The sequence below is a fragment of the Helobdella robusta genome (genome assembly GCF_000326865.2).
Source record: "Helobdella robusta unplaced genomic scaffold HELROscaffold_67, whole genome shotgun sequence".
Lineage (NCBI taxonomy): Eukaryota > Metazoa > Annelida > Clitellata > Rhynchobdellida > Glossiphoniidae > Helobdella > Helobdella robusta.
In genome coordinates, this window is record NW_008705379.1 from 446,222 (window position 1) to 471,196 (window position 24,975).

Here is a 24,975-nt window from a genome sequence, read left to right on the forward strand (position 1 = left end):
TTCAATCGGAGTTTGAAAAAAATTATTTCAGTTTGACAATTTGTGAAATATAATTAGCGAATCGAATTTAAGTTGTAGGTAGGTGCAAATTTGTAATTACATCTCAACCAATATTAATTAAAAATGATTGATTTGCAAATAAATTTTGTGATGTAAAACAGTTCAAATCAAATAGCATTTCTTAAAAAATTAAACAAATTTCATGTATCATTCTAACTCAACAGCTAGAAGGAAAAACGATAAGTGTTCAATAGTGACGAATTGAATGTTTGAAAAGTAAGTGGGGAGTCTGTGTGTGTGCGTGTGCGTGTGTGTGTGTGTATACGCATGCGTGTGTGCTTGTTTGTTACTTAAAAACTGTGATTAATTAGTAGAACAAAAGGTCTAATCACTCGCGATGAAAAGTTAAAATAACAATTCTTACTGATCGTAGATTGACCATCTGCCCGAGATAAAATTGAAAGAAAAACTATTAAAAAATGTAATTTCCATTTAAAAAAAAACGCAGTTTCTTTCTTCCTAAAACGTTCCAGAAAATCCATGCTTCGATTTTTAGAAGGTGCTATTGAAAAAAAGTAATATCGATGTTAATTTTTTTTGTAATGACCGGCTATAAAAATTTTTAAAATAACCAAATTTTCAGGGAAAAAAAACCAGATGTACGACATTTAAAAAAATTTACCCAATAAAACATTGAAAACTTTAACGGAAAGTTCAATAAAAAAATTAAAAAAAATGTTATGAGGTTAAAAAAATATTAAAGGCTAACAATTTGACTAACTAAAACCATTCATTTTATTCATTTGTTCGTTCATTCGTTCTTTTAATTCATGGATCATTCATGCGCTCATTCATTCACTCAATCATTCATTCACTCATTCATTCACTCATTCATTCACTCATTCATTCACTCATTCATTCACTCATTCATTCACTCATTCATTCACTCATTCATTCACTCATTCATTCACTCATTCATTCACTCATTCATTTACTCATTCATTCACTCATTCATTCACTCATTCATTCACTCATTCATTCTTTTACTCATTTATTCTTGTCTATTTTAAATAAAAAATTGGTACACAAGAAAATAAATACTAGCCAATTCGCTGATCTGTCCTTCATAAATCTAAACTGAAATTATTAAATAAATAAAAATATATCTAATATAATAAAATTTTGAATAAAAATAAATAATCAAATTATAATAATAATAATAATATAAAAATATATAATAATATTGAAGAAAATTATAGTCACACGCATTAAAAAAACCATTTTCATCAAAACGTCGTCTCCATAAACTTAATGGATACAGTGAAATGACTCGCCTACTTGAGGAGACCACTAACCTTAACTATACATAGACGTAGATTCAAACTGTTAAATTAATCACACACACTTACACACACACTCACACACACACATAATATTTACAGACACACACACACACACACGCATGCAAATAAATAAAAATTCTAATATATAAAGATTTGAATCTATCAATAAATGAAGGAAAATAATTTTTTTCTTAGATAGGAATAAATGAACGAATGAATGAAGGAACGAACAAATGAATGAATGACCACCAAAGTCGGAGAAACAATATATTTACAGTTAAGATAAATCATCTCAATTCAAAATAAATCATTTAATTTGAAGAATATCAAAATCTGGCTCGTACACACAGATGCGCACACACACACACATATATATATATATATATACATGTATTTGTATGTATATATATATACATATATATATATAATATAAGTAATTACATCTTCATTTATATCAATAAATGACTAAACTGACTGCCATGATTAATTGTTATACCATAAGTCATTATTATTAATTAATTAACTCGTAACTTAGGCGCATAGGTTTCTACAGACACACATACACACACACGCACGCACACACATATATACACACACATACACATATATATATATACACACACACATGTAGACACATATATGCCAAGGTTTATTTGTCAAATGATTCGCATGACCCGAACTTAACGCGTTTCAACGCTAACTCAAGCCAATGTAGTTTCGTTTGAAGCAGTGATTTTGTGGTGTTTGTGGCAGCACTTCTTTGCTGTTTCTATAGAAATAGGTTTTACTTCTTATTAACATTTTCGCTTAAAACGTTTCCACACACACACACACACACACAAACAGAGAGAGAGAAATAGAAAGAGAGAGAGAGAGAGAGAGAGAGAGGAGAGTAAGATACAGACTTATAGAATTTAAAAGTGTATGTGTGTGCATGTGTACATTTTTGACGTTCATGCATGTTGTGCGGTTGTATGAAAAAAATAAATGAAAGGAAGAAAAGACATCCAGACAGACAAACAGACAGACAGACAGAGAAAGTTGTCTGGCTTACAGTACGTTCAGCCTAGCGAAGCATCGTGCCGTCGAGTTGGAATATTTATTCACCGTTAAAATGACCTTTAAAGATTAAACATACATATGTATTCAAGAATTTATTAATAAAGGTTTAATCATATCAATGTAGACTTAACACAAATAGTTCATTTTACGTAATACGTTGTACTTGCACTAAAAAATCTTCAGGCAAATCAATATACTATGAATCAATAAATGATGTTTCATGAAATTTCACATAACCGAAATAAAACAACAACGGTTTCAAAATCTCAAAATCTACCTTTTCATTGGCCAAATTATGTGATATAAACTTCCTTTTAAGTTTTAGCAAGCTGTAAATTAGTCCTTTATCTATATATATTTCGTATTGTGATGGCTGTACAAGGCACAGCTACAGAACTGCCAGAAGAATGAGAATTGTTAGGAATAAAAATATCTGAATCGTTAACAAGCAGAGCAGCATGAATGTGATGTCAATCCCACTTAATGCTTGACCATTTCCAGTTATTGTTTGTCGATTCGTGGTTGTTGTTGTTGCTGCTGCTGTATCCAATCCAAGACCTCAAAATAATAACGATAAAATGATAACAAAATGATGGCAAACTGATGACAAAATGATGTAATGATGAAAATATTTTAACTGATTAAACAGTGTAAACGTTTAAGTTATAAACAGTAGTTTAAAATTTATGTTTAAACCTATCAGTAAACTAATTAGAAACATTTCAACATGTTTAGGTCACGTTTATTAATTAGCCATACAACTTCAACCAAATTTTTTACTACTATACGTTTTAATTACCCTTAGAACACAAATTAAAACAATTAAATGCTAAAATATTAATCATAACAATCTTAATGACACCATTAATGATACCATTTAATATTAATTCGTTTTACCGTACAATCACCTAAAGACATAATTAAAAAGCATAATTAAACAATTATATTATTGTATATTAATTACAACAAACTTCCTAACCATAGCCAATTAATCTGGTTGAAATATTTAAATTCTAAACTTTAGATCAAGTTTGTCGCGGTCCAAAGTAACCAATCAGCCAACAACAGCCAAACACATGCAATCCCCGATTCGTGCTTCCATCATTGTCGAGCGAGTCTATATTTATATTACTATTATTATATTACTCTATATTTATTATATATATATATATACATATTTAATATCAATGTGAGCAGCAATTGCTTTAAATACAAATGATATATCTTTGTATATCCTACATTATGTAGTTTATGTATGTAGGTATGTGTATATATGTATATAGACATATATACACATGTATATAGGTTATATATATGTATATGTATGTTGATATGTGTATATATGTATATAGAAATATTTAGACATGTATATAGGTATGTATATAGGTATGTATATATATATATATATATATATATATATATATATGGATGTGTTTGTATGCATGTATGTATATGCATGTATGTATATGTATGTATCTATATGTATTTATGATTGAAGTAAAGCATATTGTTTGCTGCTACTGTTGGCAAGCGTACTCGCTAAAAAGAATTATAAAATTGATTACAGACATGAATGAGTGTGACATTCATACACCAATGAGAATAAATAATAAGAAAAATAATAATAAATTATTACAAATAATAATAAATTAATACAAATAATAATAAATTAATAATAAGAATAATAATAATTCAGTATTTCAAAAGTTCTTTCGTTTGCCTTAACTCATTGTCTGAGTTAGAAAATTCAATAGTTTATAGTTAAGCTCTATCCTTCATGATTTTCAAACCTAACCAGGCCATAGTTGAATATTGTGTTAGGTAAATACTTACTTGAACGCGTACTGACTTACGTAGAGAATAATTTTTTTTAATTCTGATAATTTTGAAAGAAAGCAATCGATACATCAACCCCCAAAACATGGAAACGGTGTTTCACGCACCAATTAACATTTTACGAGTTGGTAGCAAAATGCAAAACGCTATCAACGAACTATTATTATAGTTCGCTAATGAAGATAATAAACAAAAAAATTTTAGAAAATTCCTTCAAAAACTTATTTTAAGAATGAACCTCGACAGTAGAAGATGAAAGATGAAGAAATTTTACTCAATCTGACATCGCAAAACAAATTTGAGTGCACACACGCTGTGTCGGTTATACTTATTCTGGGTGTGCGTGAGATAGATCTTCTCTCGCACGTACCTGATTTTCACACACACACACATTTTCACACACACACACGCACACTTTTGTTTATTCAATCTCGGTCAGATATAAGTGCCAAAATTTAAGTACCAAATATAATTACATTATCATCAATAAGTAAGTACATTCATATTAGTACTAAAGGTATTACATTATTGTTTTGTAATCCTACCAATATTCATTTGTACTAACCGCAGTAACTTTGTTACTGTTATTGTAACTAGCGCTAAACATAAGCGTTTGTTTGATTGTTACTTCTAAATTTAAGTACTCTTTTGGTATATATTTATTTGATTATTACTTCTGAATTTAAGTACTCATTTGCTATATATTTATTTGATTATTACTTCTAAATCTAAGTGCTCTTTTGGTATATATTTGTTTGATTGTTACTTCTGAATCTAAGTGCTCTTTCGCTATATATTTATTTGATTTTCAGTACTATTTACTAGGTCTCCAGGTCTTCTCCAGTTCGATTGGTTTTTTTCTCTGTCGGCTCTGGATACGACGAACAAAATTCTAAAAAAAAAACCTAAGTACATCGCTACTTTGCACATAACACAGTACACCTTAAATATTGCAAGCTCCAGAGCAAGTAACCAAATAACAATAATAATAAAATTAATAAAATAATAATAATAACGATAATAATAATTCAGTAACAATAATAGCTAAGCGAGGACAATAGTAATAATGAAAATTCGCGTTGAATCGTGTTCAAAAGACATATGAAACGTGATAGAAGAAGTTTGGGCATATTCATGAAGATGATGATCGTTATTATTATTATTATTATCATTATTATTTTTATTATTATTATTTTTATTATCATTATCGTGATTTTCTCATGTAACTCTTATAGTATTTCGCATACATAGGAGCCGTAATATTAACAATATAATACGTTGTCGTAAATAGCAATTAAATCATAAACATAACATAAGTATTATTATTATTGTTGTTGTTATTGTTGTTGTTATTGTTGTTGTTGTTATTGTTGTTGTTGCTGTTGTTGTTGTTGTTGTTGTTATTGTTATTACTAGCGTTATTGCTGTCATCGCGTCATTTTAATTAGGCGATTATTGATATGTTAATCGTCTTCTACTATCGAATCATCATCCATTTGCCTACTTGCACCAAGCGAGCAAGCCAAATAGAATCAAATTTTTTTTTATTTCTTCGTTATGCAGCTCTGACGTACAAACAAAAAAGGTTTTACTAGAGTGTCATTTGTATGTGTATGTGCGTGTGTGGTGATGTGTGTGTTTGTGTGTGTATGTTTCTTTATATGTTAATAAATATTATTTTATATGTTTGTGTGAGTGTGTGTATTTACATTTTATTATGTCATAAATAAATAGACATTGCACAAATGTACGTGTGCGTGTTTGTTTGTGCGTGTTTGTTTGTGTGCGTGCGTGTATGCGTGTGTGCGTGTGTGTGTGTGTACGTATGTTTCATTTGATCTAAAACAATATTATCTTTTTCACAAGTTGCGTTTCTCTCAACTTATATAGGATTAAATAAATTAGTAATAATAAATATAATAATAATAATAATAATAAATATAAATATATAATTAATAATAATAATAATATTATAGTAATAATAACTATTCGAATTGATCATTCATCGTAATATAAATAATAGTAATAATAATAAATAAACAACAATAAATTATTATCATTATAAATATTATTTTATGATGCTAGTGATAGTATCTACTGATTGTTAGTTAACAATGGCTGCATTATTGGCAAGAGACCACATCAACCGACCGACCAGCTGGCTAACTAACCAGCCAACCAATCAATCAACACATCGATCATTAAGCCAGTCAACCAGTTAAACAACCAACCAAACAACAAACCAGCCAACTGGCCAGCCATGTATGAATGTATTCACGAATGACGCATGTACGTAGACGGCTATTGTGCACGCATTGTACAACTTTTGTTAACTTATTGTAAATCTAGATCTAACTGCTGATAAAAATGTCGCGATCGCAACCTGTCTGGTGTTGCTATTGTTGCCGTTGTAGTCGTAATTGTAGCGATTCTGATGGTAACGATAGTCTTCTTAACCCGTATTTTTTAAAATTTTTACTATAAGGTTTTACTAGAATATCATCATGTGTGTGTGTGTGCGCGCGCGCGCGCGTGCGTGTGTGTGTGTGTGTGTGTGTGTGTGGTGTGCGTGTGTATTTGTGTGTTTTACTTCCAAACTTGAAATAAATAAGTTGATTTTGGCAGCAATGAAATCGCTAACTGTTCGTTTAGAAACAAATGAATTGAGGTGTTGGGCAGCAGACATAAGCAGCCTATATACAAATCAAGTTAAGTTAGTATATATTTATTAATGTTTACACATACATAATTTATACACATACATAGTTTAATTCGCACGCATTCATTAACGTGTCTAATTGGTTCCTTCTGTCGCTAACGATTTAAGATTTAATAAACAATGAAATATAGAAGTTATAATTGCTCCAACCAGCCAACCGACCAACCATTCAACAGCTGTGATGATCTCGAACACGCGCAAGCTTTCTTCATACTCACTACTCTAACAACGTTTTCACAATGCAAATAGGTTAAATTCTTTGAATTGTTCAGCATTATTTTTAACAGTGCTTTCACATGCAATAATATAAAATATAGAACATTTTAATAAATTTTTTTCTAAAACTGAAAAATCAAAAACATCTACAGTGACGTAGTTTAAAATAACTTGGAGTCCTGGCTCTGTAAAAAAATTTTGGTTTCTAACACAGACACGCAAAAAACTCATCCATGTTTCCAAACATCCTTCAAAAACTCCAGCCAATTTTTAGCAATGGCACTTCATATAACTAAAACGTACACATAAAGTCAAACTTTGAGAATATAAGTAAGGTTTACAAAGTTTGTGTTACAAAATTTTATAAAGTGAAAAGATGCCTGTTATCAAGTTATTCTAATGACCACAAATTAAAGTTGCCATCTCACAAATCGTGTAGTCTCTCCTCTCTCTCTCATTCTTTCTTTCTCTTTCTCTCTTTCCCTCATATACGTACAAATAAAAATATAATATAGGCATACTCATACCTCGCTAAAATACAAACTATGCATTAAAAATGCTCATTAAATTTGAATAGAGGAGCCTAACAAAGGAGGTTAACGTTCAAACGCGTAAGCGGAGAGATTCTCAAATTTCTTTTCTGACTTCAAATTCAATTTTCAATTTAGTTTTAATTTTTTTTTTAATGAAAAAAAATAATGACAATTTAATTAACTCCATCGTAAACTCGATCATCAAATCCATTAACAAACCAATGAAGCAATTAATTAATTCCCTGTAAAAGAACATTGTAACTAAGTAACTAACTACAAAGATACATCATTCACCTATGTATGTATGTTTGTTTGTTTGTGTGTTTATAGATATGTGTATGTAGTAGGTATGTCTTTCTTTATATGCATGTGTGTCTGTGTATGTATGTGTCTTTGTGTGCGTGTGCGTGACAGTGATGATGTAAAAATATACTTATAATATGAAAAACATCTTCATTGCTTACAACTCTTTGATGTTGGTTGAATTATCGTAACATTGGCAATCAGGGTGAGATATTGAGAAAATAAGTGAGAGACCTTTCTTATTTAACTCGATAGACAAGTTTGGTTGCATTTTTTTCAATGACATAAACAGACTATACACATGTTTGTATATAAACCTATATACCTGTGTATATTATATATATATGTGTGTAATGTAAGTATTTGAATGTATATAATACCATGGTGTGTGCATTACATTTGAAAACAAATATAAACGTGTTCTTGTGCATATTTTGTGCGTGTATGTATGTGTGTGTGCGTGTATGTGTGAGTGTGTGTGTGTGTGTATATTCAATAGAAATGCAAAAATAAAGGCATAACTATTATGACAAACATGTCTCCACGAAATACCTGGCGTTCATACTTCATCTGCGTGTATCACACGTACAAAAAGCAAAGTTCAGCATTCCTCTGCTAACAGGGCCAAGCCATTATTTAAACATTTTTGCAAACTGGCACATTCGAAAATACACTTAAATTTTTTAAATTTATTTATATATATATATATCGAACTTATAACAGTGTTTGCCAAGGGATTAACGATTTGTCTGACGCTAATTTTATATTAAAATCTCAGTTTAAATGCTTAACTATTCTTATAAAAACTCAGCCGATTTTGTGTTAAGAGCAAATAACGACATTTATATTGGATTTAAAACGAGAGATCCAACGCCGGCAATCAATCATTCCTCTATCATGGAGACCAACTGCATCGATAGCTACTTAGGGAATTCTGGAATGTTAGCATAACAGAGCAAGCCTCTAACTTTAAAACAATTTCACGTCACAAACAAAAATTGAAAAGTATATTTTACTTCAAATGATAGAGCTTAGATTCACGAAATACAGTTCCACTTTTTATTTTCATCAAAAAATCGTGCACAGCGATACGACTTCTTATTTGTAATTGTGAATGATGAGTTTAAAGTCAAATCTTTGCAATCAAGCCTTGCAGTCGAGTTCATTTTGAAGTGATTTGTATTGAATGTGTTAACGAGCACGTACCCAGGTTAGTGCAATGTTACGCCTTGTTAATGCGCTTTGATGTGGTTCGAATCCTGTCTGTGCTCGGCGTTTGCGCTGAAACACATGTGTGTGTGACATGTGACGTTACAGTTTTTTTTGACACCAAATATAATTGAAAGCACGCCAGAAATGATATGCAAACAGCTCCATGTTTGTCAGAGCTCTACAACCGACATAATGAATGAAAAAAAATAGTTAATTTTTATTCTTTAAAAAATTTTTATTGGTCTCATCTTAAATAATTCACCAAAAACAAAATAAAATTATAGTTGAAAAATGAACTTATGTAGAGTAAAAATCAAAATTTATGACCTATAACTGGTTCGTCGCCAGTTCACCGCATGCTAACGTTGATTTACCCAATAGGTATAAACGCTTTATCTTTAACAAAGCGCTAGATGATTAATTAAACTGTAAACAATGTTTCAATTAATTTCCATCTATTTAATTTTGGTTTCTTTGCGATATTTCTCATCGTTTGAGGCGATTTGTGAAATAAAATTTTAAATGTTTGTGAAATAAATTTTATTGCGGTCACGGAAAGTTTGAATGTGTGGATTTTTAGGGGCGTTGACTTATAATATCGAGAGTTTTATGAATTGTTATTACAGTGGGCTAATACCACACTAACTTAAATTCGATAATTTAAAAGTTAATTTAAAGTTGTAATCGCGATTTGATAACTTGCTACTCTAAATTTAACATTCTGCGAAATATCTGAAAAACAGAATCGATTACCTAACTTTCAACAACAACAAAATTCAACTGTTCCCAGAAATGTTAGTGTACGTTTTTACTTGAATTTTATTAAATTTTTAAATAAATGATTTGATAGTTTAAAATATTATTTTTTTAAAATTTATTTTGATTTGTTAGTGTAATTGTAATGTAATGTACAGTTAAATAATTTTGATTTTTATTAGGTTATTTATTTAATTTAATTTTTCTAAACTTTATTAGAGTCTCTAACTCTAATGCTAATCTAAATAGAAATTAAATCTCTTATTATTATTATTAATCAATTATTATAAGTGTCCTGAGTTGGAAAATTGGGATAATTGAGATTAATTAAGAAGGTGAGCAAGATAAATTGTGATATAACTAATTATAATATAAATATTGTTTTTAAAGTTATATGGCATATATGTAGTTTATTAGCTATATAAAAATATTGGTCATTGATAATTACATTTAATTGCTTAGATAAGCTGAATAATATTTGCAGTGAAACAACCATGGAGATAGGATTAATAATAGAAATAATAATATAAATTATAGAATAATAAAAGTAATAATAATCTAGAAATAATGAATAATAATTATAGATAATAATAAATAGATTAATAAATGAATGATAAATAAATATTTATTTTTCAAGATGGCTACAGCACCAGCACAAATTCAAGTTGGATCTAATCATCAGGTATTTATATTTTTTATAAGAATTAAAAATAGATAATAAATAAATAAATAAAATAAATAAATAAATAAAATCTTGCTTTAATTGAAAAAAAAATAAAATCTAAGATTATTTGGTTTTTGTTTATTATTAGAATTTTTTTGCTTTAGTATTATTTTTGGTTTGTTAATATGTTTAAAGTTTTCCTACATATTTACATTCAAAACTAACATTCTTAACAAAACTAACTTATCTTAACGTTCTGGCTGATTATCTAAATAAATAATTTAATTAATTAATTAATTGAAGAAGTAAATCCTAGGCATAATATCTTATGCTAACTATTAATAATAGGCCAAGCTGCCTGCTCTGATTGGTGAGATAAAAAGTGAGGAGAGGAATGAGCATCTGGAGACGTTGGTGTGGTATCCAAATTGTATAATGGATGGAGATCTGCTCATGTATCTGAGGGCTGCCAGGTTCGATTGCTTGTTTTATTTTATTATTTATTATTTTAGTTGTTTATTATTTTATTTGATTCAATTAGATAATTCAAAAGTAATAATTAAATAAAATTATTCAGAAATGATTAAATAGAATTTTTAAAAAAATATAGGAGCATGGCAGCATTTGTAGGATGGTGTGATGGTGGGTCGACAGATGATGGTTGTGCTGCTGCCTCCATGGATGAAACTACCATCAACTCCCTTCATATGGTACAAAACTTCTCTCATATTTGTATGCAATCACACAAACACACACACACACACACACATATATATATATATATATATATATATATATATATATATACTCGTGCATGCATATATATTCATACATAAACCTACAAACAATCACATACACACTCACACAGCTCCATCAGCACAATTATGACACTGGTAAAGCATTACAGGCTTTGGTTAAGATCATCAATCCAAAAAGTGTCGACAAGAGATGGTCCGATGAAGATGCTGTTTGTTTTATTTGTTTTATTCTTTCAGTTATTCACTTCATTCATTCATTCATTTGTTCGTTCTTTTGTTCATTGTTCATTTATAAATAATTGACAGAAAAAGTTTGTGAGGGGTCTGAAACAACATGGAAAGAATTTTTTCAAAATTCGTAAAGATCTGCTTCCATACAAAGACACCGTGAGTTGTTGGGTTTCATTCATTCATTCATCTGTTCATTCATCTATCCATTCATCCACATTTCTCTGTAAGATATCATTCATTCACTCATTCATCCATCCATTTTTCATTGACAGCCCAGCCTGGTTGAATATTACTACCTGTGGAAGAAGACTCCAGCTGCCTCGACGACTCGACCGCATCGAAGACACAGGCGACCCGCATTCAGAAGGCAGGCCCCCACCCCCACCCTTCCACAAGAAGATGATTGTCTGTTCTTCTTCCATCTCCTTCTTATTAACTAATTTGTTCATCTGAATTTTATTCAAGTCTAAAAATTTTTATTCGTTTTCTTTTATCAATTTCTTTTACTCAAGTATGTAAATATTTGCTTCAAGTGGATGACATGAGTTCGGCCAGTGAGGCATCAGAAATGGAATCAGATGAAGAGATCAACCAATCAAGTTTGATTGCCACCACCTCTGCAGCCAATCACAGCACTTCATCTTGCAGCAGATGTTCTGTTACCAGTAAGTCCTCTACCTTCAGAATTTAATGTCTTCTAATTAGTTTAAAAATGGTGCAACCAATTTGGAGCAACTTGTATTGATGCAAAATATTTCACCACAGAATCCAACCGCTGGTATGAAATAAACAAGGACAACGTCATCTGCTCTGAATGCCATCTCAACGACAAAGTTATGATTGGTCAGACCGATGATGATGCCCCTGCTACCTGCGATCCTATTGGTCCAGAGGACGACGCTGGTCACAGTGCAATGGATGACGATGCTCCTCCCTTCATGTTCAGACCTGTCAAGGAAGACAGCGAGGTTGGCTATCAAGATGTCAATCATTTTGTGACCTACTTTCATAATTCGCTGTGACCTACATTCATCATTTAGTCACATAAATTCATCAAAACCATTAAAAATCATTCAAAAGTTTGGCAGTGATGTGAAGAAGAAGGAGTTGGAAGGCAGTCAAGATGGCAAAGTTGGACTGATGAGTGGTTCACTGCCTGTCAAAACAGGTTGGCTGGTTGTGTCCTATCTATCTACCAACTCTACATTGTTTCAGTTGCGTTGTATTCATTGTATGTATTGTTGCCTATCCTACTGTGCCCTTGTTGTTGTTGTAAATGCTGTGTTAATTTTTGTTCATTGAACTGTATTATTTCGTTGTTTGAATGAATTTCTTGTTTGGAAATGTCTGCCAATGTGATTATTCTTCATCACCAGAGCTGACATCCTCATCTGCTTACGATGGCTACATTGCTTCCTCACTGGCTTCATCGGCATATTCATCAGCTGCATCAACAGCATCTTCGGGCATCGTGAAGTACGAAACTCCTGGAGACATGCTGCCTGCATCTGTGCACCAATCAACATGTTGTGCGGCAGATGATGAAGCTACTAAGGACATGGTGATGTCTTCATCGTCGTCATCATCGATGTTGTTGCCTTCCAGTGCTACTGTGAAGTACGAGGTGCCATGCATTTCAACTTCAATGACGTCATCGTCGTCGTCGTCATCAATGATGTTTTCAGATTTTAAGCCTCAGAGAGCGGTGGCCAGTGTGGCTCCGACATTTCAAGATGGAGTTTCAACAGCTGGTCAACATTATCAGTCATCGTTCCAACCACCATCAACGTCATTATCATCATCATCACAACTCATCTCCTCCTCATCCTCCTCATCATCATCTCTGTCATCATCATCATTCACTCAGATGTCATCCTCACAGTCCAGTTCACCTTCTGTCTCATCATCATCATCAGCACTCACCAATCATTACAAATCACCATTCACATCTCAATCTCATCACGTGATGAACATGCAGGGCAGACCCCCACCACCACCACAATCATCGACATCATCGTCGTCGTCATCATCTTCATCACCATCAAACTCAACACCCATGTTGCAACAACCTTCTTATTCTTCATTGGCCTACCCAGTACCTTACTCATTTTCCATGCCACCACCATCATCATCATCATCGTTCATCTCGTCGTCATCAACCAACAACATGCCTGAAGATATGAGCATAAAGAGTTGCAAAGAAACAACAACCAACAACAACAGCAGTTACAACAACAATTACAACACTTCAAGCCACAATAACAACAATTATTCAGACAATAGGAATGCTAGTAACAACAGCAACAACAACATGTTCACCCATTCAAAACAACAACAAAAACATTCGCAACAACAACCTCATCAACATCAACAGCCGCAACAACAAGAGCCAATATGTCACAACATATCAGATGATGATGACGACGAGAACGATGATGGCGGTGCTGATGTTGATTGCAATGTTGCAAGAAGTCCAAGTCCTCCTGCCGTACCTGCCAGTGAACAAGTCTACTCTTCAGCCAACTCCATGTACGTTCCTTGCAAAAACTCTTCACTCTTTTCTCTCTCTCTCTCTCTTATCTCTCTCTCTTTCTCTCTCACTCTCTTTCTCTCTCTATTTTCTTTCTCTTTACATGTTTTCACAATTTAAACTTACTGCTAAAGTTTGTTTCTCTAAACATATCATGTGAGCATCTCTTGAACATTCCATCCAATTAGAAGAGAACACAAAGAAACAACATTTCATGCACTGCAGATTCATAAGGAGGTGGAACAGAGGAGGTAACATGTGCTCGAGGTCTGATCTGGAGTTTCTGCCCCAGAAGAATTCCAAGTGGATGATGAAGAAGGAGGAGAGATTGCTCAACAAATCCTCGTCGTCGTCGTCGTCATCTTCGTCGTCCGGCCATCATCACCATGGTCATCAGTCGCATCACAAGTCGTCGTCATCTAGTCACCATCATCAGTCTAGTGCTAAGGAGGGCAGGAGGAATGAAGGAAGGAAGGATGATGATAAGGTTCCTTTATTGGTTCCTTCAACAATACAACAACAACAACAGCACACGTTTAGACGACATTTTCCCCGAGATCGGGGGTTCCTTCAACAATAACCAATCGAATATATAGATTGAATTTTGATTATTAATTTGAATATTTTTCCATTTGCAGACGAAATCACCGATGCAAAACAACAACAACAGCAGATCATCAGACGCCCAGATAACGAGTTCCTACGCTGGCTCCTCCCACCATCTTCCTCCGTTTGCAGGATCCTCTTCTGACAGGATGTCCCAGAGATCCGGAACAGGAGCAAATGCTGCAGCCTCTGGAATGTTCCATGACCCCACCCCAGCTCTCAGTCAACTTTCTGCTTATGCCAGACCACATATTGGTTGGTTGGTTCGCTCGTCATTGTCGTTCGTTCTTATTATGTCTTGCAATTGTTCGTTGAGTGATTGATTGATTGTTATGCAAATTAACGAACCGCAGGGAACCAGCGCCTGATGAACTATCCACCATCCCATTCCATCCAGGATTACTTCAGACTGCCTGGAATCTTCCCACCTGGTTCCAGAGAAGTGTTAGCACTTACTTCAATTTGTTGCCGAATGTTTATTTGTGTATATTTCAATGTGGAAGTTGTTTTTTTACCATTGTATATCATTGAACATGATTGTTACATTGAACAACGTCGTTGCATTGATTGTCACTGAAGAATGGAACTGGACATGGACAAACATGCGTGGGAACGAGATGTCAGGGAACGAGAGTTGCGAGAGATGGAGTTCATGGAGAAATTGAAACAGGAGCTCGAGCTCAAATCAGCTGCTGCAGCCGGTTCGTTTGTTGTTTTAAACGTCTTGCTGTCACATTTTGAAGAAAACGTTTTCATGGAACTAACCGACCAATCACAGCAGGGTTTGATAGGTTGCCCCACCTACCTGGCGCCTCATTGGATCCGATATGGATCGACATGCAGAGACGTTTGATGGCCAGTCAACTTCCTCTTCCATCCGGAGCTCCTCCCCCTTCCCATCTTTCAGGAATGTTTCCTCCCCCAGGAATTTTGTCAGCTGATCTCATGCAGCGGGAGAGATTGGAGCGTCAGTCACTCTTGATTGATTTAATTTCTCTTCCTCCGTTCACTTGTTTCTTTGATGTACAATTCATTGTTGAACGCAGACCGTTTTGACGTTGGAGTGAAAGTTATTTGTTATCCTTCCTTAGAAATATTTGTTATCCATGATGTTTCTTACCCCCTCCCCCCTCCAGAAATAGCCCGGTCGAGTCAGGAGCAGATGGCCAGGGAGGGTGCATTGCTGCAGTTGTACCAACGTTATGCACACGACCCCAACATGTTGCAGAGGCAGGTCAGTGCTTACATGGCCAGCAAAGCTCAGGAGAGCGTTCATCTCGTCTACCATTTCGCCAGTTAGTAGTTGTAATCATTATGCAAGCACAATTGTGCACATGTTTGTGTTTGTTCGCGCCCACGAACTCAAATGCAAAATATAAATTTCCATAGAAGCAGATCCACTGGCTTCAGCAGTGAGCCAATCGTCATCGTCCTCAAGCAATCTCCCATCAAGTCATCTTCCTCCTCCTCCTCCGCTCCCATCTGCTCTCCATAACCTCCCTCCCAACCACCCCTTGTATGCCTTCGCCAGAGATCCGGAACGAATGTACATGGAGTTGCTGTCCAGGCCTCCCTACAATGCCGATCCTCTGCTCGCCCAACAAGTCATGAGCAATGTTAGTATTCTTTCTTGTATTTATGTTTATCTCTCAGTGCTGGCGTATGTCTGCTTGTGTGTGTTATGCATCGTTGTCTGAATGTGTTTTGCTGGCCGTGCAACAACATGAAACAGTGCAACAAATTTGTAATGAACAATTGAATGGATTGATCGCAGCTGACGGCCCAGGCAGCAGCGGCTGCACAGCAGGAAGCCCTGCAGAGACATCTCGCCATGGAGAGGGACTTTCCAGGCAACCCTATGATGCACTGAGTCTCAAACATGTCCTCATCTCATTTAACCAACGTGTCAATACTGATATGTCATGCCATGTCATCTTCGTCGTTGTTATGTTGTCAAATGTCGTTGTGCAATTAAAGTTTACTCTCGAGAAGAATCTGTAAAATGTTTAAATAGTCGATATTCAATTGTTGTAAATTATTAATTATTGATTTAATGGCAAGACATTTTGCCCTGGTTTAATTTATTTTATAATAAAATTTGTGTTCAATTAAGAAGAAGTATCGAACAGTAAATAAGTATAATTTTATGTTGAACTTTTGTCGACGCTTAGGTTTTTCTTTCTTTTTTTCTTTGTATATTTCTGACCCGTTTCATCACTTTTCCAAAATTTTTTGTCACCTACCATCATGTCACAAACAATGTTTACCAACATCCATTAATTTTTCGAAAATTTTGAATTTATAAATTTTTATTAAAATGAAAATGTCTTGTGTTGATGATTGATTCAACTAGTAAGCAACAACGACGTTGTTGTTAGATTGTCGTTCTAAATGATTTTAGATTTCACGTTTGCGTTAATTAAGGGGTGCTACAATTAAACTTTGAAACAATAAAGTTTTACCGTAGCTAGTTAGTTATGAGCTTACTGGATCTCCCAATATACGTGTAACGTTATTATCACACACTTTAACACACACATATGCATATACATAGACATATTTAATGAGCATACATCGATAGTCACACTGACTGCTCAGGTGAAAGCTGTGCTTCTGTGTTGCGTAGGCTGTGGGGTTTTTTTCTTGCAGGAAGTATACATACATGCACGCGTTATTTTATTTCACGTTGTGGTCGGTTAGAATGAAGAAGCAGCTTTCCATGGTACTGGATAGAAACAGAGACAGTCTCGTGAGGCAGCTGGATGTCGAACATGGTCTATTGAACAGATTACTTAGTAGAGGGGTTATCACGGACGATCACCTATACGATATACGGGTAAGATTTCGTTATTGTTATTACTCTGCACGCAAACGTGCATCTTAAAAAATTTCGGTAAATTTTTGCTTTAATTTGTGTGGATAGCTATTCAACTTAAGTTAATCTGAAATTATTTCTGTTTAGGCAGCTGAGACGGGCAGGAAAAAAGTGGAAAGATTATTGGATATATTGAAAATGCTTGATGATCTAAATTATGAGGTCTTCAGATATCTGGTTGCAGAGACACAAACACAACTGGCAGCTGAATACCTACCTCCTGAAACCAGTCTGCAATAGTACATGCACTGTATTGTAAATTAATCATTTTAAAAATCTAAGCTAACAATATTCATCTGAACCAATATATTGTTATTTGCAACTTACTATTGTATCTTTTACCTTTGACATTTTTTTTGCAGTTCTTCCATTCAGCTAAAAGGCAGTTTTAATTTTGTATATTTGTTATTTTCAGATTGTGATTTTACTCCAACATTTTTCATTTTTTCACTCAACATTTATATTTTTGACTAGATATATTTTTAATTTTTATAAAACACGTTTTGACTTCAAATGGAATGGCAGCAGGAACAAATTAATTAAGAAAATTTAAATTTAAATAGCAAATATCCATGCAGTAACTTATGTTCTTTTCATGTAGGTTATAAACATTGTTGCAGTTAACGTCTGGGCTAACGTGAAACTTTCTGAATAAAAATTGCTCCTCAATATCAAGCAAAATTTCAGCATATTCATTTTTTAACGAATGCATGGAACTTGGAAAATATGCCTTAAATGAATGAAATATTTCATCGAAAATGCTTCAACAAGACATTAACGACAAAAGGAAAAAATTTATAATGATAATTAAAAATAAAACTGACTGTGAGACAAAATTGTTTGATGAAAGAAAATGAGAAATCCTCTGACATAACTTTCATGACCTTCCATTCATCTCCTATGAGATCAAACTTTACAGCATCGATCACCTTCTGTTTGCAAAAACATTTTTTTTAACAAAAATCGCGTCATTTAGTTTTAATTTTGTTATAACTTCATCAGACCCCACTATGTCCTATAGATACTTTGAATTTGTTAAAAGATTTCAGTGCGGAATTCACATCAGAGTTGATAGCAAGGTTCATGTTGTGGCAACTAACTTTTGAATGATTGAACTTGTGTGATCTGTAGAGAAAACAAAAATATACGTTTTAAAATATTTGAAAATATATCAGTTTTTTATATTGCCATTACAATATTAATTGAAAATTACCAAAATGTTCAAATACATCGCAGTATTCAGTATTACAAAAAGAAAACTTCAAAATTACTGACTCACAAAAAGGATTGATGCTTTCTACCTTGCACTTTAATAAATCTGAGATCTCGTTTTCAAAAAAAAAATCGTCTACATTTCTGAAGGATTATGAAAATTTAAAAAATTCCAAGTTTTATATTTTAAATTGTAAGAATAAACCTAGCAGAATAAATTTTGCAGCCATATTCAAAATGATATGGCATTGAAAGACATAATTTCCATTTACTTTCATTGTAAGCAAAAGTAATTTTCTTCAGACACTCAACTTGAATTTCATCTGGAACACTTTGAAATTAAATGTTTTATTTTTAATTTAAACAAATATGAAAATTGCAAGTTAAATTTTACAAAAAGCTTGTTTCATTGAAAGCTGGTCTTCCTGAAGACTCCTTTATAACTGGTTGGATATCATCCTTTAGCATTAGAAGAACGTCTAACAAATTTTTCGCAAATTTTCAGAGTTAAAAATTGAAACACGAATACAACAAAATGTTTTTTCAAAATTCGTTAATTCATTTTTAACAAGAATGAAAAGGTCACTCAGGTAAACGCTACGTTGAACATGAAATATGTAGAACATTTTCATACTAGGATATTTCTGTCTAGCGTTGTCAGCGTCAAAATGCTGAAAGATTTTCGAAAACTGATTTTGAAATCTGTTGAATTTCAGTTTATTTAAATCTATGTAACCTCAGCAAAAATTGTAAATCAATACTTCTTAGGATCCAGATATTTGTTAGCATTTACTAAATTTTCACCTTCTAACATTTCAATATCATAATCAACCTATCCAAAATAGGTGCAAATCAGAAACATTAAATAATTTAAACTAAATTTGAATGAACTAATTTAAGATGGACACCTGACGTATCTTGAGGACAACAATCACTTCAAATAAACTGCCTAGGGCAAATAACAAAAGTACTTTTCTAAATCTTCCCGTTGACATTCTTAAGCGACTCAAAAATGTTCATGGAACTTTGGAAAAGAACTAATCAGTGTATGTTAGAGTATAATGATTATAGACTAGTATACAATGTTCTATAGTTAGTGTTTAGTTCTATTCTATTCAAAAATATAATGTTTTTTAGTAAAAATAAACTAAGTAACCAATACGCCATGTGAAAATATAGTAGAACAAATTCAAATCCAACAGCGTTTGTTGTATTTTATAAAAATATAACTTGGAAGTGAAATATATTAAAAGTTTTAACAAAAATTTTACTTAATTTGATTTAATTCTGGCGCCACGTGGTTGCTAAGCAATCATAACAGCAAAAACGTTGAGTGAAATAATCTTTGGAAGTGTTTTTCGATCAATTATATACAACTTTATATTGTATAATAAATTTGTTAAAAATTGTGAATGTCATGTCATATCGTTCATTATAACATTTTAAATTTCTTAAAAGTGATTATAAAAAAAAGTAAGCGAAGGATACTGATGTAAAATCGTAAAAGTACAGCAAAATTATGCTCCTCTGATCATGTATGTTCTGGATGGCTTACAATGCGGGGAATTCATCGATTGAAATTCGGTCCGCCAGTTTTTCAATTGGCCAGCAATTGCAAATACAGTCATAAAAATCGAAGGTTGATGTAGTATAACTCGTAACAGCAGTTCAATGAATGGTCATTTGAAAGCAATTTCCTCTGTCCATAATAATTTTCATGGTAATAAAATTTCCGAAAATGGCATTTTGATTCGAGGTCTGCCAGGATTGAATACATCTTAATAAATTCCTGTATTCTCTTTCCATCTGTTAGCAACCAATCTCCATCTTTTATGTCAATTGTATGAACCTTAACACGGTATATATAACGTATTAAAACCAGTTTGGCCGAGAATAATTTACAAAATTTGACTGAAAACTTACTTCAAAGAGCAACTGTTTAACATTCAGTAAGCTGCCATCATTAATCATCATTCTTAGGCTATCCCATTCATCATATTCAATGTCAATTTTGAGGACATCTATAACATTCTGTAATTAATTTCAACAATAACAAAATAATAATAAAGAAATGATAATTTTTATCCAAAAATAAAACATTAAAATATATGTAAAGTAAAATTTACATTAGGTATTTGAAGAATTTCAATGATACTTCTGAAAGATTTAACAATCCATCTATCTCTGGTGACAGAATTTAATGGCCCAAGCCCAATCTGGTAGAAATAAACATTGTCAGACCTAACGTGGTCTTCAGAGGACATGCTGTAGTCATATTTATAAATTAATTTATATAAATTTATAATCAATTATTATTTCAATTAACTTTGAATAATTTTAAAAGTGAATTTTGTTGTAAATACCTTGGATCAAAGGAAAAGACAGAGCAATTATTTGATATGCCAATGTCATCATCAAAACTGAAGTCAAAATTTATTCTGAAATTGAGAAGTTTTAAATAGGGTTTAGAAACAATTAGAAAAATAATGAAACCATTATTTTAAAAATTTTTTCCAAAAATTAAAAAAAAAAATAAAAAAATAATTATATACCCAAATGAAAAAACACTGCAGCCCTCTTGAAGATTGTAGGGCTGAGAGGTGCAGACTTCCCAACCACCATCGTCTATATTTCCATACCTGGTCATGTTGAGACATAGAACATGGATACTGGTGATCATTCTGTTATGAAAAACAATCAAGAAGATTATTTAGATTTTCAAAAAGATTTAAAAAATTTGCAGAAACGACTTTTCATAAACCATTTCCAGAGTATCTAATGATGCCTCAGTGATGCCTTTTACATTAAATTCATCTAGAATTAGTTTAGGTCCCTTGTATGAGTCTAGGAAGATTATGCCTTTAGATGAATGAAAATAACAATAACTACTGTTTAGGAACTTTAATAACCAAAGATTACTGAAAAATTTCAAGTAGGACTTGAAAAAAATTGAATAAGAATTAAATTAAATAAAGTTTAAATTAAAAATCAAACCAGGATATCTTGAATAAACTTCTTTTCCATTTAAACCCATCCACAGTTTAGAATCCATCAAAAATGCCTTTCCAAGTTTCAAATCATTTTGCAAAGATTCATGCAGAACTTTAATCTTCTCATAAGAAAGTTTTGTGATTCGTTTCCATTGCAAAAGAAAATCTTTATAACTAAGTTTAAAATTAAAATAATAATATTGTTAACCATAAATTACTTTTTGCCAATGTTGTAAAAGGATATAAGGCATGGGAAAGAAGAAGATATTAAATGTATGTATTTAATATATATATATATTTATATATATATAAGATGAAATATCAGCCAATTATATCAGACTAAATTAACAAAAGTGTTTAAAAACCTCTGAGGTTTTACATCTGCAGTATCATTTAAATTTGATAGTAGGCTCTGAAAATGGTTTGTTTTCTTTACTGGTTTATATTATTTATATTAATTGATTAAAAATAAATAGCAAAATGATAAAATGGGAACAAGAAATAAAAAATTAATAGATTTAATAATTTTTAATAAGAAAAAAAAGAAATATGATAATATTGACAGCAATAAAATAATAAAGAATAAATAAAAATAAATAAAAAACACTCACGAGTTGAATAAAATGCGCAAATAAGAACAAAACTAAATGAGTTTCAAACAAAAAAGTCAATTTCATAACTAAATTATTTAATTAAATTTTTCATTAAAACGAAATTAAATAATAATAAAATTAAAAGAAGAATGAAGAATAAGACACGTTTCTGGGAAAGTTATAACTAAAAGGTAATCCAGGTGCTAAAAAATTATGGATCACCAATATCAATTAATAATTTTTTGAAAAGTCACTTTTTATGCAAAAAGTGTCAAAATGAGATCGAAAAAGTGCTTCGCCTTGTTTGTTTCGAGTTTAATAAAAAGAATTAACAGTGCATTTGAGTTTAAAACTTTTTAAATGAAATATATTGAGTCAGAATATATTAATTTATAACACTTTTTCTCAAATAGATGCTTTGAAAATCAATGAACATGTATGTAATGCGCACCAAGGAAAAACATCTGATCTATAAGAAAGTGAGATAGATCTGACGCTTAGAGAGTTCTATGTATGTTTGTTTGTTTGTATGTATATATGTGTATGTCTATATTTTATACGTTTGTATTCATGAATGTTTGTATATAAGATGTCGTGTGCATCTTAGTGTATAAAGGAAACTGTTCTTTCTCAAAACATTGCACAACTGTTCAAAACTTTCGCGACTTTGAAGTTATTTTTTTACCAATATCGAACATTTCATTAATATTTTCACATATTTTCACATATTTTCACACATATTTTGATCTCATCTTTTTGTTCCTAAGGTTTTATATAAGAAGGAAAGTTGTTGATTTTGATAAGTTGGATAACGAGAAAATACATCGCATGTTCATGTTCATCCTATCTCTTGTTCATTGTTTGAAATGTTCTTAGAAAATTTTTGATCCACTTATCTGAAAACTGAATTCACAGAAATGCGAAGAGTGAGTTTTGTACATTTAAAAAAATATATATTAAACGTTACCTATATTTTTTACCCCATTAAATAAAGATGGTTTTAATTTTTGTGTTAATATTTTTTAAATAACGTGTAAACAGACACTATTGGCCATTTTTTCACTAGTTAATTTTCATGTAACTTTTATCATTACCAACGAAATACTACTTGATCGTTTTATTAAATCAGTAAACTACAAATCAACAAAAATCCCCAACAACAAAAAAGAAAAACAATAAGAAAATTTAAAAAGATAATTTTTTAAGCTTTTAGTAGAAGGAAGAAACAACGGCAAAAAACAACTCCTGCTACATAAGAGCCAGCCGCCTGTTGCCTCTTCACTCATACACTCTCCTATGCCATATATCAACTCTTTAGATTTTTCTAACAAACAAGCTGATGATAATACGAACGCATTTAGAGCTTTTTTTCCAAAGTTTTATAACTATTTATACATTTTAAAACTGTTAAGACGATAACGAAAATTAAAAATGAATCAAGTTTGTGGTTTGCATTGAGTGGAATAATTCAAGAAACCATTTTATTTGGCTTTTTATTATTGCACATAGTGAGATATGCAATGCTTCATAAACATGGAAGTCAGAGTGGCTCACATCGTAGCAGTGCAGCGTTTTACGCTAGAAGGTAGAACACATGAAAACCAGGTTCGAACGCAAAAATAATTTCAACTATCATATGCCAAAGTGAATTGTGCGTTTTAATGTGATTATAAATGTTATTTAATGTAACCATAACCATAAACCACAGAAATTGAGCATCAATTTATGGCATTAATTTAAAAACTAAGTCTAAAAGCTACTACAAAAAATTATTCTTGTTTCTTTATCGTTTTAGCAAATTAGCATCGTTCTTTATGTTCAACCAAATGGAAAACCATCCGGCAATGAAGGCATAAACACTGAACATGTTTGTCTGTAAACTTTTTTATGGAAGAAGATATCGTTAAGTTAAGCATATGTGGAATGCAAACAAAACACTCGTTAAGCTTATGCAAGGCCGTAAATTAAAAAGAAAGCAACGCTTAACCAGGCTAGTCAGAAATTTAAAAAAAAACTTTAAAAATTCTTATAAATCATAATTTATCTGCATTCAATGTAAGTTTTATATATTGCTTTTGTTCCTTTCACATAATTTTGTATTTGGTTAAGTAAAATTGAGCTAAGATAATGTTGACAAATTGTTTGTCCAATAAACTTTAAAAATTGAGTTAAGTTCAATTACTTAACTTATTTCTCGTTGCTAACAGACTGATTCTAAATTTTTGAAAGAATAGATTAAGAACATTCTTAATGTACAATCATTGATCGGTTGTCAAAAAAGATATCTTCGATTACTACATTTTTACCACCAAGTAACTACCGGATTTGCGGTACTTAAATGCGTCTACCGTATCAGCGTATGTCAATGAAGAATCGATCTTTAAAAAGAATAACTCAATGTCGTTAGTTGCATATCTGTATCTACATAGATTGATCCTTGCAAAACAGATGACTTGCCGTCAATCTCGTCTCGTCGTAATACAAAAACGCATATGCGTGTTTACGTGCGTGTGTATATATATATATTTATGTGTGT

The 24,975-nt window shown here is 32.0% G+C and overlaps 4 protein-coding genes across 4 annotated transcripts in view; 2 read left to right on the forward strand and 2 right to left on the reverse strand.

Moving 5' to 3' along the window:
• Positions 1 to 10,617: 10,617 nt before the first annotated feature.
• HELRODRAFT_194133 (hypothetical protein) lies at positions 10,618 to 17,093 on the forward strand (the record flags this gene model as incomplete). The annotated part of the gene is made up of 18 exons (XM_009030347.1): positions 10,618 to 10,662; positions 10,993 to 11,117; positions 11,255 to 11,354; positions 11,513 to 11,611; positions 11,709 to 11,789; positions 11,906 to 12,038; positions 12,167 to 12,298; positions 12,399 to 12,601; positions 12,714 to 12,801; positions 13,010 to 14,162; positions 14,389 to 14,650; positions 14,802 to 15,024; positions 15,123 to 15,213; positions 15,349 to 15,470; positions 15,551 to 15,736; positions 15,906 to 16,064; positions 16,159 to 16,385; positions 16,544 to 17,093. 18 exons carry the CDS (start codon positions 10,618 to 10,620, stop codon positions 16,637 to 16,639), a joined length of 3,525 nt encoding a protein of 1,174 aa, XP_009028595.1. The 3' UTR covers positions 16,640 to 17,093.
• A 1,086-nt stretch (positions 17,094 to 18,179) lies between these two features.
• HELRODRAFT_181072 (hypothetical protein) lies at positions 18,180 to 18,729 on the reverse strand (the record flags this gene model as incomplete). The annotated part of the gene is made up of 3 exons (XM_009030348.1): positions 18,180 to 18,374; positions 18,469 to 18,576; positions 18,649 to 18,729. 3 exons carry the CDS (start codon positions 18,727 to 18,729, stop codon positions 18,180 to 18,182), a joined length of 384 nt encoding a protein of 127 aa, XP_009028596.1.
• Positions 18,730 to 19,610: 881 nt separating this feature from the next.
• Positions 19,611 to 23,137, reverse strand: HELRODRAFT_181073 (hypothetical protein; the record flags this gene model as incomplete). Its single annotated transcript, XM_009030349.1, has 8 exons — positions 19,611 to 19,688; positions 20,780 to 20,887; positions 20,983 to 21,121; positions 21,220 to 21,294; positions 21,409 to 21,537; positions 21,607 to 21,715; positions 21,851 to 22,020; positions 23,097 to 23,137. 8 exons carry the CDS (start codon positions 23,135 to 23,137, stop codon positions 19,611 to 19,613), a joined length of 849 nt encoding a protein of 282 aa, XP_009028597.1.
• Positions 23,138 to 23,972: 835 nt separating this feature from the next.
• The window catches only part of HELRODRAFT_181074 (hypothetical protein), a gene marked incomplete at both ends in the record, with an annotated part of 12,801 nt that continues 11,798 nt past the window's right edge, over positions 23,973 to 24,975 (forward strand). Inside the window, one exon of the mRNA XM_009030350.1 lies at positions 23,973 to 24,044. Coding sequence (XP_009028598.1) covers positions 23,973 to 24,044 — 72 coding nt within the window. The remainder of the gene's footprint in view (positions 24,045 to 24,975) is intronic.